This window comes from Kogia breviceps, chromosome 2 (genome assembly GCF_026419965.1).
Source record: "Kogia breviceps isolate mKogBre1 chromosome 2, mKogBre1 haplotype 1, whole genome shotgun sequence".
Taxonomy (NCBI): Eukaryota; Metazoa; Chordata; class Mammalia; order Artiodactyla; family Physeteridae; genus Kogia; species Kogia breviceps.
The window spans coordinates 310,002-323,873 of NC_081311.1; the positions used below are offsets into that span (position 1 = coordinate 310,002).

The window sequence follows — 13,872 nt, forward strand, 5'->3', positions numbered from 1 at the left end:
GAGGCAGCAGAGTGGTGCCTCGTCTGCAGCACCCCAGAAGGTTGTTAAACCAAAGAGTGGTTCCGTTTTGGAAAAATAATCCGAGTAAGTGCAAATCTCTGTCGGGCCTTGGCTCCACCTACGAGCCGGGTCAGATATCCCTCTCCGCCTGATCCGCGGGGGCCCCGTTGACAGCCCGGCCGCCTCTGGCCGGGTCGGAAGCCCGCGCCGCGTGGCTTTTGCCAGGTCCCAGGTCCCGCGACTCCGGACGATTAGGCCGAGCAAGTGCGGAGCGGGAGAGGCTGACGGTGAATCCAACACCCAGCGACTGACCTCGCGCCCCGGCGGCCCGAGGCGCCCTGCCTGTGCCCCAAGCCCTGCGTCGCAGGCGGGTGAGAGGTCGGCCCCTCCTCCTTCTCCGCGGCTCCGGGCCCTGCCCGGGGACCTTCGACGTGCCCCGCCGGCCGCTCCTGGGGCCAGGCCGTGGGACGTCAGGGAGAGCGCTCGGCAGCTACGGGTGCCTAAAAAGCCATTCAGGGTCAGAGCACCTGAGGCCCGACTACAAGGCGACAGAAGCAGGGTCCTCGGTCCGGGCGCGGGTCAGTCAAAAGCAGCCCCCAGGGTTCGGAGGGAACGCCTGGGCCACAGCAGGCGCGCGCCCAGGGTTCAGGCTCCGGCTGGGCGCAGCGGGAAGAGCAGCCGGCGAGCGACGACAGAGGGACGGCACCGCGGATGGGAGGCGCCGGCGCCGCCTCTCTCATGGCGCCGAGTTCTCCGCGTCCCAGGATCCGCGCGCGGTCCCGACCTGTGCCCGGACCGCGGCTCAACTAGGTCGCGCGCACTGTGGGCTCCCGCGCGTGGGGAGGCTGGGGCCAGCTCCTCGTCCTCCCCGCCGGGCCGCAGCACCGCGGGAGAGGACAGCCGGGCTCTGGAAAACCGACAAGGCTGCGCCAGGCCGCCCGGGGCTGGGGCGCACGAGTCCCAGCCGGCCGTCCCGCCCTCCCGGGTCAGCGAAACCAATGGACGCCTGGGCCCACGCGGCGGCGGCAGCGGCGATTGGAGAGCTGGGCATGAAAGGGGCGCCGCCTTTTTATAGGGATCTTGAGGGCGGGGGCGCCGTGGAGCCCCCGGCAGTGTCGCGGCGCGCTGGCCCCACGTCGCGCCTGCTGGGCCCCGCCAGCCCCGCGCCCTCCGGCCAGCGCATGGCCCCGGCGTCGCTCGGCATGAACCCTGCCGGGCTCAGGACGTGCAGCGGGGACCGTGCGGAGCCCGGCCCGTTGCCCTTCAGCGTCGAATCGCTGCTACAGGCAGAGCACTGGCTGGGCGCGGAGCCCGCGGAACCCCGGGAGGAGAGGCCGCGGGGCGCCGCGGAACCCCGGGCCTGGGTCCCGGCGGCCGCCCCCTTGTCCTCCTCACGTAAGTGCCCTGTCACACGGTTCTGGGCTGCGAGAGGAGCCCGCCCGGCCCGGGCTCGGAGGACTAGGGCGGGAAGGACGCTGTCTCTCGTAACTTTGGAAAGTAACCAGCCACTAACGCGCCGGCCTGGGCGCAGAGAAAGAAACCAGCCCACACGAGCCCAGCCGACCCCTCCCGCGCGCGCGAACCCCACGGCGGCCCCCCGGTCCCACGCTAAACAGGCTTCTGCTCTACCCTGGGGCGGAGCCCGCAACCCACGACCCGGGGCTTCTCGTCTCGGGGTCTCTCTGGCCGAGTCCCGCTTTTGCTGCCGTCACTCCCCGCGATGGTCGACTCTTCTGCTCGGCCTCTGCGCTCACCGCTCAGGTCTCGCGGCAGCTTCCCGCCCAAGTTTTTCGCTTCTCCAAGTGGACAGAGTTCCTCTCCTCCCGAGGGACGCAGGGCCACCTATCTGGGGAGCAGAGCCCGAGTCCACAATGGCCCCCCTCTCCGCGCGCCGTCTCCCCGGCGCCTCGCTTCTATTAGCCCGGAGGTTTGGGGGGATCTTGTCTCAACTGAGGCCCGCGGTCTCAGCCGGGAAACGCATCCGGAAGCGTCCTTAGCGCGCACTGCTGGCGTTTGAGCGCCCGCTTTGTGCTCTCATTCCCCCAGGCGCCCCCAGCCCTCCACCCTGCACCCTCAGGAAACACAAGAACAACCGCAAGCCGCGGACGCCCTTCACCACCGCGCAGCTGCTGGCGCTGGAGGGCAAGTTCCGCCAGAAGCAGTACCTGTCCATCGCGGAGCGCGCCGAGTTCTCCAGCAGCCTGAGCCTCTCCGAGACGCAGGTCAAGATCTGGTTTCAGAACCGCCGGGCCAAGGCCAAGCGACTGCAGGAGGCCGAGCTGGAGAAGCTGAAGCTGGCGGCCAAGCCGCTGCTGCCCTCGTTCGCCCTGCCCTTCCCGCTGGGCGCCCACCTTCACGGCTCCCCGGCCGTGTACGGCGGCGCGGCGGGCTCCCTGCCACAGGTGCCGGGACTCCTCGCCGCGCCCGTGGCCGCCTACGGCATGTATTACCTGTCCTAGGGCTGCGGGGCCGTGGGCCCTGGGGGTCCGCTGGGGAGGAAGGGCACGCGCGCGGGGGGCGTGGGGGGGCGGGGTGTTGTCTTCCGCCGGAGCCACCCCTTCCCAGGGCCGGAGACGGGTCCCCGCGGGCGAGCGGCGCCCCGGCCGGGTCCTTGCTCCTGGCGTGCAGCGGGCATCTCGGGGTTCTCTTCTTGTCTCGTTTTTCAGGTTTTGGTTTTTGTTGTTGTTAATACTGTGTTAAAATGGAAGCCGCAGACTATCTGTGGTTATCTTACGGATATTTAAAAACTTTTTAAAAAGTTATGTTAGTGCAAACTTTCCGGAAAGACAGTGAACATAGTTTTATAGTGTCCTCGAAATGGACAAAATAGGGCTTTCCAATGTGTACAAAGCAGCCAATAAAGTATTCTGAGGTTTACTCTGTGGACCTGTCTCGCTAACCGCTGCGCCTCGGAAGAACTCAGTAGATTGTTTCTGGCTGCGGCGGCAGGAAACCGATTCGGAACAAAGAAACGACAGGAACAGTTTGGTGCCGGAATTGCTAAGGAGAAACTACTGACCAACTACTTTCGCTAACTAGGTTTGTCGGCGTTGTGAGCGAGTGGAAACTCTCACGCTTGTTTTAGGGAATCTTTCCCGCGTTCATTTATTTGTTTATTTTACTAGAGAACGTCCGCGAGCCTGAGGCGAAGCGCTGTCTCTGCGGGATCATGTGCGTGAGGGTGCGTGTGGTGAGTGTGCGCGCGGCGTCCCCGCGTGGGCCCGGCGGCCTCGGAACCGCGGCCTCGGTGGGCCGCGCCGCGGGCCTGGCGCGGTCGCTTGGCTTCCGCGGGGACCGAGCTGGAGCGGGACGGCGGTCGGCGTTGTCGGGCGGAAAGAGAAGGAACCGCCGCGCACCCGCAGCAGGACCGGCGGTGCCAGCGGCCAGCTACGTCCTACCGGCTCGCCGGCATTGCCGGTGGCCGGGGACCCGCTGCTCCTCCTACGCTGCCTCTTGACACCGTGCTGACGTCGCTTAGGAATCGGGCACCCGGCGCCCAGCAAGAGGACGGTCCGACCCTCTCTCCGCTCCGAGGTCTGCCCTGCGGCCCCCAATCCTCCGACTCAGGGCTGGGGCCGTGGCAGGCGATCTTGGGGTTGGCTCCCCTCCCCTCCGTCGCCCGCCGGGCTGGAGGGGGCGCCTGGGCGGCAGACCGCCTCTGCCGCGTGTGCGCAGGGACACGCAGTGGCCACGCGAGAGGCCAATTCCAGGCCCGTCTCTCCCTGTAATGACTGCAGGGCTGGGGTCCTGCCGCCTGCGAAGAGGAAGCACCGACTTTTACTGGGCAGGCAGCGGAGGTGCCGCTCCACGGGAAGCAAGGGTAATACTGCATCAATTTGCATGTCGTAGCCATCATTCTCCCTCGGTTTCCTGGAAAAATGCGAACTCAGGCCGAATTTGAAAGAGAAGCTATCGCAGTTCTTCAAGTGCAGCTGCTAAGAATGAAGGCCTGCTGATGGGAATGGGGCGGAGGCCAGATGCGTCTAGTCCCTCCTGGGGCGCGTGGGCCAGCGAGTCCTGATCCTGTGCTTCAGCTCAGAACCCAGCTCCAGCCACGATTTTCAAGGGGCCAGACCCGTCTGTGGTCTGGAAAGTGCCAGAGAAGGCAGGTGGGGGCCACTGCACCAAGGGAGCCGGACGAGGGGCCCAGGGGCCCTGAGAGCGACCACCCGCCTTCTGTGTGTACCCAGGCACCTGCAGGACCGCATCCGCGGCTTTTTAAGGCCCGTCAATACTTTGACCCTCTTCTCCCCACCCCAGAGCGCTGGGCAGCCAGGGGCTGGCGGAGGAATCGCTGCATCAGTTTGCTGCGGGTCTGCATGAGCATGACCGGTTCTGACCAAGACACCTCCCCAGGGAGCCTCTCCTCTCAGGACCCCACGGAGCAGCTCGACCATCCTTTGTCTGACTCAGGGCTTGGCACTCAGACCACCGGAGGGTGAGCGAGGCTCTGTGGAGGCCCAGAGCCCACCAGCTGGGTGCCCTTGCTGGGAAAGGCTGAAGCAAACTTATCGAGACCAGGCTTCCGCCCAAGACAGGAGCATTGTGGACTTCTACTGCCTGTCCACCTTCTCACAGACAGCTCGGGCCCCTGAATGCCCTGGGCCAGGTCCTGGGGCCAGGGGACACTGCCGGCCGTCTCCTCAGCCACCGTGTCTCCAAGGCCTTGAGGCTGCCCGAGCTGGCTGGAGCCAACGCGGGAGGATTCACTCCTCGGGACCCTGCATAGAGGGGTCCGAACTCCAGAGTCCTGCTTCCCCCGACCCTGCTGGTTCCTAGTCACCTGCCTCATGCCTGGCTGCTGGATTTGGAGACAGCAGCCCTGCCCTTTGGAGACCACCGGGACAGGGGGACAGGAGAGCAGTTCAGGGCAGAACACGCCTCTCTGGAGGTGCAGGGGCCACCTGATCTGGGGACAAGGAGTGGGCCAGGTTATGCAAAGGTGTGGACTGTGGTGACCCCGGTAGCGCCGGAGTGGGGAAGGTGGGGCTATGCTGGACCCTAGACAGAGACCCACGCGGCAAGCCTGGGTCTCAGGAAGACTGCCCCGGGGCTCTCACGTCAGGGTCACCTCTGGTTCCTGGGTGGGGATCAGGCTGGACCCCAGGGTCCCCTCCTGGCACCCAGTCAGCTCTATGGCCCCTGCTGGCCCCCAAACCAACCTTGCCTACTCTGTGTCTGGGGGTGCTGCTCTTGGCCCACCCCAGGCATGGACCCCAGGCCGCAGGTCTTGCATCTGTGGACCACTCAGAGGGTTGGGCCAGGTCAGTTCTGCGTCAGTACGTCTGGGGGAGGGACTCCCGCGATCTGACCATAGGTCTTGAACCATCATAAAGAAGCAGTTGCCGGGAGGGCAGAGGCCCTCTCATGGGACTCCTAAAAGTAAACACTGGGTGGGTGCTTCTTAAGCTGGGTTGTGGGGCTGTGGTATCTACTGTCCTTGCCAGGATGTGTGATTTTATTTTATTTTTATTTTATTTATTTATTATTTATTTTTGGCTGCATTGGGTCCTCGTTGCTGTGCGCGGCTTTCTCTAGTTGCGGCGAGCAGGGGCTACTCTTCGTTGCGGTGCGTGGGCTTCTTATTGCGGTGACTTCTCTTGTTGCAGAGCATGGGCTCTAGAGCGCAGGCTCGGTAGTTGTGGTGCGCTGGCTTAGTCGCTCCGCAGTGTGTGGGATCTTCCCGGACCAGGGCTCGAACCCGTGTCCCCTGCATTGGCAGGCGGATTCTTAACCACTGCGCCACCAGGGAAGCCCAGACGTGTGATTTTACATTTGCTTTTGTGTGTTTAAAACATTTCATAAGAAGAAAACACTACTTAGGCAGTAATTCCTCCCAACAGACTCTAAAGGTAAAATGATTGGCATGTTAAGAAAAATGCCATCTCTGCATCGCCAGAGATGCCATGCTTCATGGACACAGCCAGGGGCAGGCAAAGGGCAGGGTTCTCTGCTGACCTCGCTGGTCCCAAATCTGTGCACGCCCTCAGGAAGTATTTCTGAATCACTGTAGTGCACTGTGTTTCCCTGGTGTGATAATGCATAATGTTATCCAGATGGCCTGAAGCTCTGGTACTTTCTTGTGACTTTTTAAACAGTGTTGCCTCATTAACTAAATATACACAGTTTTTGCTACTTCTGATATTCCATACATTATACTGTATTTCCATTGATTAGACCATTAAGAAAAATAACCATATAGCAAATTAACCAACATGACCATGATGATAAGATGCTAAATTTCAGAGGCAGTAAAATGTGGGCAGGAAATGTCTCAGCATGTTATGAAGCACGTGTTTTTAAAAACCACACCAAACAGCAGCATTGTTCCTTTACACATCCAAGGGGTGTTACCGTTCTTCCAGGTTGACTTTGAAAATCTGTACAACGAGGAACCATGTACTCACCCCTACCCTCGGCGAGCCTCTGTTTCCACAACTTGGGGTGGTGAATGCTGCACTCAGAGACCCAGAGGCAGCGCCCCCGGACCCTGCAGGAGGCCGGGGAGTCCTCAGGGGCCAGAGGGGATTGCGTTCCTACCCATGTAAGCAATTGTTTGGGTTTTCTGTTAAATGGAACTGAAACAAAGTGCAGTGGTACCCATCTCTTACCTCTTTCTCCTGTCTTACTGGGCTGGCTAGAGCCTGCAGTGTGAGTGTGGTTAGAAGTTTCCAGAAGGGGCATTTTGTCTTATTCTTGCTTTTTAAAGGAAATACTTTTAACATTTCACCATAAGCATGATATGTGCAGGGGGGTTTTCAAAATACCTTTTCCAGGTGACCTACATTTCCTTCTGCAACTAGTTAATAGGACGTTTTATCGTCAGTGAATGTTGTACTTTATCAGATGCTTTTTCTGCATATATTGAGATGATCAGTTGATTCCCCCATTCAACCTCTTAATGTGGTAGATTATAGTGGAAAGTTCGATTTCTCCATATTCTTTCCAACACTTGCTATTATCTGACATTTTGATTCCAGCCAGCCTTGTGGGTGTGAAGTCTCAGGCTTTAATTTGTATTTCCCTGATGGCTAGAGATACTGACCATCTTCTCATGTGCTCATTGGCCATTTATATATCTTCTTCAGAGAAACATCTATTTAAGTCCTTTGCGCATTTTTTAGTTGGCTTGTCTTTTGTGTTGAGTTGTAGGAGTTCTTTATACATTCAGGATATTAAATCCTCATCAGATACAGGATTTGCAAATATTTTCTTCCATTATATGGGTTCTTTCCACTTTCTTGATTGTGTCATTTGAAGCACAGACGATTTTAATTTTGATGAAATCCAATTTATCTATTTTAATTTTGTTGCTCATGCTTTTGGTGTCATACCTAAGAATCCTTTGCCAAATCCAAGATCATTAAGATTCACTCTATGTTTTTTTCCTAAGTGTTTTGTAGTTTCGTCTCCTACATTTAGGTCTTTGATGCATTTTGAGATAATTTTTGAATATTTTGTGAGGTAAGGGTCCAACCTGCTTCTTTCTCGTGTGGTTATCCAGTTATCCCACACCATTTGTTGAAAAGACTACTCTTTCCCCATCGGATGGTCTTTCTATGCTGTCAAATATCACTTGACCATAGGGGTATGGGTTTATTTCTGGACCCTCAGTTCTATTCCATTGATCTATATATCTATCCGCCTGCCAGTACCACAGTGTCTTGACTACTGTTGCTTTGTAGTAAGTTTTGAAACCTTCCTATTTTATTCTTCTTTCAAGAATGTTTTGGCTCTTCTGGGTTCCTTGCAATTCCATATTAGAATTAGGCTGTCAGTTTCCACGAAGACGTCCACTGGGATTCTGATAGAGATTGCATTGAATCTGTGGATTAGGGACTGTTTCAGGAAATACTGACATTTTAACAATATTAAGTCTTCCAGTCATGAGCGTGAGAGATTTTTCCAATTATTTAGATCCTCTTTAATTTATTTGAACAATGTTCTGTAGCTTTCAGGGTATAAGTTTTGCATTTTTTTGTTAAATTTATTCCTAAGCATTTTATTCTTTTTGATAATATTGCAATTAGAATTGTTTTCTTAAGTCCATTTTTGGATTGTTCATTGCAAGGGTATAGAAAGATAATTGATTTTGTATATTGATCTTTTATCCTGCAACCTTGCTGAGTTCTTTTATCAATTCTAATCATTTTTCAGTGAGCTCCTTAGGATTTTCTACATACAATATCATGTCATCTGTGAATATAAATAGTTTTACTTCTTTCTTCCTTTACAATCTGGATGCTTTTTTTCTTTCTTTCTTTCTTTCTTTCCTCCCTTCCTCCCTCCTTCCCTCCCCCTCCCTCCTTTCTTTCTTTCTTTCTTCCTTCCTTCCTTTCTCTCTTTCTCTCTCTTTCTTTTCTTCTTTTTCTTTTTTGCCTAATTACTCTGGCCAGAAAACCTCCAGTACAATGTTGGATAGAAGTGGCCAGACAGGTATCCTTGCCTTGTTCCTGAAAGCATCCAGTCTTTCACCATTGAGTATGATGTGAGCTGTGGGGTTACCATAGATGCCATTATCAGATTAAAGAAGTTCCCTTCTATCCTTAGGTGGATTTTGTCAAATGACTCTTCTGCATCAATTGAGATGATCATGTGGTTTTTGTTTTTTATTCTATTGATATGATGTATTACACTAAATGTTTTTCTGATGTTAAACCAACCTAGTAGCATTCTGGGATAAATCCCACTTAGTCATGGTGTCTAATTCTTTTTTTAAAAAATATTTATTTATTTATTTGGTTGCACCAGGTCTTAGTTGCAGCAGGCAGGCTCCTCTTAGTTGCGGCTCACAGGCTCCTTAGTTTTGGCACATGGGCTCCTTAGTTGTGGCATGTGAACTCTTAGTTGCAGCATGTGGGATCTAGTTCCCTGACCAGGGATCGAACCTGGGCCCCCTGCATTGAGAGCATGGAGTCTTAACCACTGCACCACCAGGGAAGTCCCATGGTGTATAATTCTTTTTATATGTTGCTATATTTGGTTTGCTAAAGTTTGTTGAGGATTTTTCATCATAGTCACAAGAGATATTGGACTATGCCTTCCTTGTGATGTCTTTGGTTCTGGTAACACACTAATACTGGACTATAAAGGAGTTGGAAAGTGCTTCCTCCTCTTCTGTTTTTAGGAAGTTTTTGAAAAATTTGTATTAATTCTTCTTTAACTATTTGGTAGAATTGGTGAAACTATCTGGTCCTAAACTTTTCTTTAGGGGTAGTTTTTTTTTTTTTTTTACTTTTTAAACTAATTTAATCTTTTCAGCTGTTATAGGTCTATTCAGATTGTCTGTTTCTTCTCGAGTCAGTTTTATGATTCCGTGTCTTTCTAGAAATGTGCCCATTTCATCTAAGTTATCTAATTTGTTGGGATACCAATTGTTTCATAATATTCCTTCATAGTCTTTTCTATATCTGTATGGTATGTGGTGATGCCTCCACTTTCATTCTGTTACTGGATGTAGGATTCTTGACAATTTTTGTTTGTTTGTTTGGCTGCGCCTCAAGGCACGTGGGATCTTAGTTCCCCAACCAGGGATGACCCATGGTCCCTGCATTGCAAGTGTGGAGTATTAACCACAGGACTGCCCGGGAAGTCCCCTTGACAGTTTTTTAATAGCATAAGAGCACTTTGAATATGTTATCTCACTTCTTTCTGGTGTTTGTTATTTCTGATGAGAAGTCAGCTGCTATTTTTATTATAATGTGTCTGGACTCCCTTTGCATTTATGCTACTTGGAATTCATTGAGATTCCTGGATGTATAGGTTATTTGGTTTTCAATACATTTGGGAAGCTTTCAGCCATTATTTCTTCAAATTTTTTTGCTCTTTTCTCTGTCTTCTCCCCCTGGTACTCCCATTACATGCCTGTTGGTGTTCTTAATGGTATCTCAAGTTTCACTGAGGCTCTCCTCATGTTTCTTCGTTATTTTTTCTCGATGTTTTTTGGCTTACATAATCTCAATCAATCTATCTTCAAGCTCATTATTCTTTCTTCTGCTAGTTCAGCTCTACTGTTGGGTCCCTCTAGTGAGCTTCTAGAATTTTTCAGTTTTTGTACTTTTCAACTCCAGAATTTCCATTTGTTCTCTTTAAAAACATAATTTCTATCTCTTTATCGATAGTCTCTATTAGATGAGACATTGTCATCAACCCTTCTTTTCATTCTTTAATCATAGTTTCCTTTAGTCCTGTGAACATGTTTATAACATGCTTATAATGGCTACTTTGAAGTCCTTTCTGATAGATTTGACATCCTGTAATGCTCACAGGCAGTTTCTGTTGCTTACTTTTGCAGACATATGGGTTATACATTCCTGTTTATTTGCATGCCTCATAATTTTTTGCTGGAGATTGGACATTATAGTTAGTATGTTGTAGCAACTCTGGGTACTGGTCCCCCTCCTCTGGGGCTCATTATTATTTGCTTGTTCATTGTTTTGGTGACTGGCTGGGTTATTTCCGTGAAGACTATCTGCTGCCCGACGCCCACGCCCACAGTGTTAAGCCTCTGATGTCCTGAGGGAGATGCACCTCTGGGCAGTCCACAGTCACCTGGGACCACACCCAGCTGTTAAACTCCAGTAATTGCCAGCTGATTGCTCTACTGTTTTCAACAATCCCCTGGGCATAAATTCCTCTACAAAGTAATCCAATCAAGTTCTCTGACACAGTCTTTTCTGAGTCAGCGTTTCATGTGTCTTTCCACCCCACCCCACCCCGGTTTTCTTATCACTTGTTTCCCTTCTGTGAACCAGCCTCCAACTTAGCCTGTATCTTGACCCTCCTCCTGAGTGCCCACCACTACCTCACTGTTCTTGAGAACTTGGGCTTGAACTTCTCCACAGTCTGTTGCAAACAGAGTCAGTCCCTTTGGGAAGAAATTAGGAGTGATCTGTTTTTCCGACTTGCCCATCACACCCCCCATCCCCCCAGTCTCTGAGCCGTGGCTCTGGAACTGGGGGGAGGACAAGGGCAGACTTCTCTCTGTGTGATGCCCCTGCTGCAGGAGCTCCACGGGAGGGGCGCCCGCCTGGTGTCCTCTCGGCCGCCTCTCCTGGTGAGAACCACTGCCCCACAGCCAGGGAAGGTGACCAGGGCCTCAGCACCCTCAGTGGTGCCAAGGTAGAGCCTCCACTCCAAGAGCTGGGCTGGGCAGGAGGGAGCCCCTGCTCTCAACCAGCCTCACCCGCACTTAGCCTCAGCAGCAGGCACCGGGCAGATAGAAACACCTAGGCCTGCTGCTCAGGGAAGGAAGCCCTTCCACGCGGAGCCAGGGGACAGGACATCTTGTGTTGTCAACTGCAGCCTCTGGCGCAGGGTCCCTGCGTCCCCGAGTTGAGTGGGGAGGTGGGAGTGGTCTTGGGTCAGATACCCCACTCTCCTTTCTTACCAAATTTTCATAGATTTTCTGGGATAGATGCTCCTGTATTTGCTGTTTGCCTGTAGGACCATTCCCAGAGGTTGCAGGTATTGTTGTCTTTTTGTTTTTGTTGTTATAGTTTTCACCAGTTTCACTGGGACTGGGTTGTGGAGCGCCTCACACTGCCTTCATGTAAGTTAACCCGCAGGTAGTCTGGGTCTGGTTTTTTCAGTTTGTTTATGTGAACGTGGATCTCACTAAGGTCCACACACTGCCGTTGACCAGTGTGTGCCTTAGGGATTTGGTGTCTGCGTCTTGCTCCCTGCATCCTGGGTGTAGTTCACGTGTTGTGTGTCTGGAAGCTGGACCAGGGCCCCGGTGCCTCTCTGCCCGCCTCACATCTCTCAGGCCACCTGAGAGATGAGCAACAACTCCTCCCAAGAAGCCTGGGCCTGCCAACAGCAAGTCCCATCACTGCTCTGAGGCTCCCCGCCCTGCAGCTTCTCTGACCACACTGGCCCTTCACGCCGCAGACCTGGAAGCGTGAGGGAGAGAGTTCATGCCCGTGGGGACGCCAGTGGACGAATCCTCTGCTCTCGGGTCTCCAGTGGGACGGAACCTCAATTGCCCACAGTGGGGACCACTCCAATAATGCCCTCCTAGGGTGGGCTTCCCCTCTTCCCTTGTTTCACCCACCCAGCCCCCCACTCCTGTCCCTCGGGATCATCTCTCAAAATAAACCACCTCCATGCAACCCCTGACCTCAGACTCTGCCTTGATGTTTTGGCAAGACTATGTAATGGGTTGTGTGGTGAACGTCCATCAGGAAACAGCCAGTGTCTGGCTCACCCTTTTTGTTATGTCCGCAGACACTGACAACAGCACCTCGTTACCCAGAGGTGTAGTACTTTCAGGAAGGGTAGAAGTCCTTGACTTTCCCTTGATTTACCAGTTTTCAAAAGATGTCAATTCCTGATATCCTCCCAAAGGTAGTCAATGAGGTTTTGTTTTTAAAGAATGATTATGAACTCACGGATTTACATATATTTCATGTGCTTCATTCAATTGCAGTTATCGTTCTCAGTGCCACGCAAGCTGTGCTGTTCTTGGCCAGCAGGACCTTTTTAAGGTGGCTCCTGACTCCCGGCTTGGCATTCCTCAATAACGTCCTGGATTTCAAAAAACTAGTCCAGGCTTTTCAGTAAAGTTATTGATTTAACAAATAGGTATATACACTATGGGTTTATAGCAATAGTTCTAATTCAAATTCAGGACTATGGGGTTTTTATTAACTTCAATGATCCTAAACCTGTATCTTCTTTTTCCAAAGCCAAAAACGCTCAGTTCTCAACGCTGCTCAGATCATTTGGTACTTGGGACATTTGACTAATCCTCAGTGATTGGCTATTAAAAATTTCACTAATAGTGAAATACCTTTAGGGTAGATATTTTGAGTTTTTGCCAATGTGAGTTCAGGATATATCCCCAGAAGTAGGACTGCTAGGTCAAAGGGTAAGTGCAGAAGTGATTTTGTTAGGCATTGGTAAACTCCACTTCGTAGGTGGCTGCAGCATCCAGCACCCCACTGACAACGTGTGAGAGTATGAGATGCGTGTCCCCCCAGCCCCTGCGACAGGGTGTGCCATCAAACCTTTGAGTTTTGTCAACTGGATGTGTAAGAAAGGGTCTGTGTATTTTTATTTCTATTTCTCTTGCTATAAGTGAAAGGAGGGGTCTGTTTCTGTTACTCAGATGTTCTGCTTTGGCTAAGGTTGTGTAAAGACAACACAGAAAAGGCATTTGTGGAAAAGTGAATTGGGGGTGAAAACTCATACCTAATAATTTTTTACTTATTTATTTATTTTATAAATTTATTTCATTTACTTATTTTTGGCTGCGTTGGGTCTTCATTGCTGAGCGTGGGCTTTCTCTAGTTGCAGCGAGCGGGGGCTACTGTGTGTTGTGGTGCGCAGGCTGCTCATTGTGGTGGCTTCTCTGTTTGCGGAGCACGGGCTCTAGACGCGCGGGCTTCAGTAGTTGTGGCATGCTGGCTCAGTAGCTGTGGCTTCCGGGCTCTAGAGCTCAGGCTCAGTAGTTGCAGCACATGGGCTTAGTTGCACCGCGGCATGTGGATCTTCCCAGGCCAGGGCTCGAACCCGTGTCCCCTGCACTGGCAGGCGGACTTTAACCACTGTGCCACAAGGGTAGCCCTTTTTTTTTTAAATTTTAAATTTTATTTTCTTTTTTATTTTCTTTATCTTTTTGGCTGTGTCGGGTCTTAGTCGCGGAATGTGGGATCTTCATTGAGGCACGAGGGATCTTTTCGCTGAGGTGCAGGCTCTTCCTTGTGATGCGCAGGCTTTTCTCTAGTTGTGGTGTGGGTTTTTTTTTTTTTTCCTCTCTAGTTAAGGCGCATTGGCTCCAGGGCATGTGGGCTCCGTAGTTTGTGGTGCACAAGCTCAGTAGCTGTGGCATGTGGGATCTTAGTTCCCCGACCAGGGATTGAACCCACA

The 13,872-nt window shown here is 52.3% G+C and overlaps 1 protein-coding gene across 1 annotated transcript; it reads left to right on the top strand.

The window, feature by feature from the left end:
• Positions 1 to 1,179: 1,179 nt before the first annotated feature.
• Positions 1,180 to 2,459, top strand: VENTX (VENT homeobox). Its single transcript, XM_059051878.2, has 2 exons — positions 1,180 to 1,395; positions 2,047 to 2,459. Exons 1-2 carry the CDS (start codon positions 1,182 to 1,184, stop codon positions 2,457 to 2,459), a joined length of 627 nt encoding a protein of 208 aa, XP_058907861.1. The 5' UTR covers positions 1,180 to 1,181.
• The last annotated feature ends 11,413 nt before the right edge of the window (positions 2,460 to 13,872 follow it).

What these genes read in the sequence shown, in the direction of transcription:
- VENTX (XM_059051878.2), top strand. Translation starts at nt 1,182, where the DNA reads ATGGCCCCGGCGTCGCTCGGCATGAACCCTGCCGGGCTCAGGACGTGC. An exon ending in CGCCCCCTTGTCCTCCTCAC is followed by an intron (nt 1,396 to 2,046) that starts GTAAGTGCCCTG and finishes TCATTCCCCCAG; the next exon opens with GCGCCCCCAGCCCTCCACCC.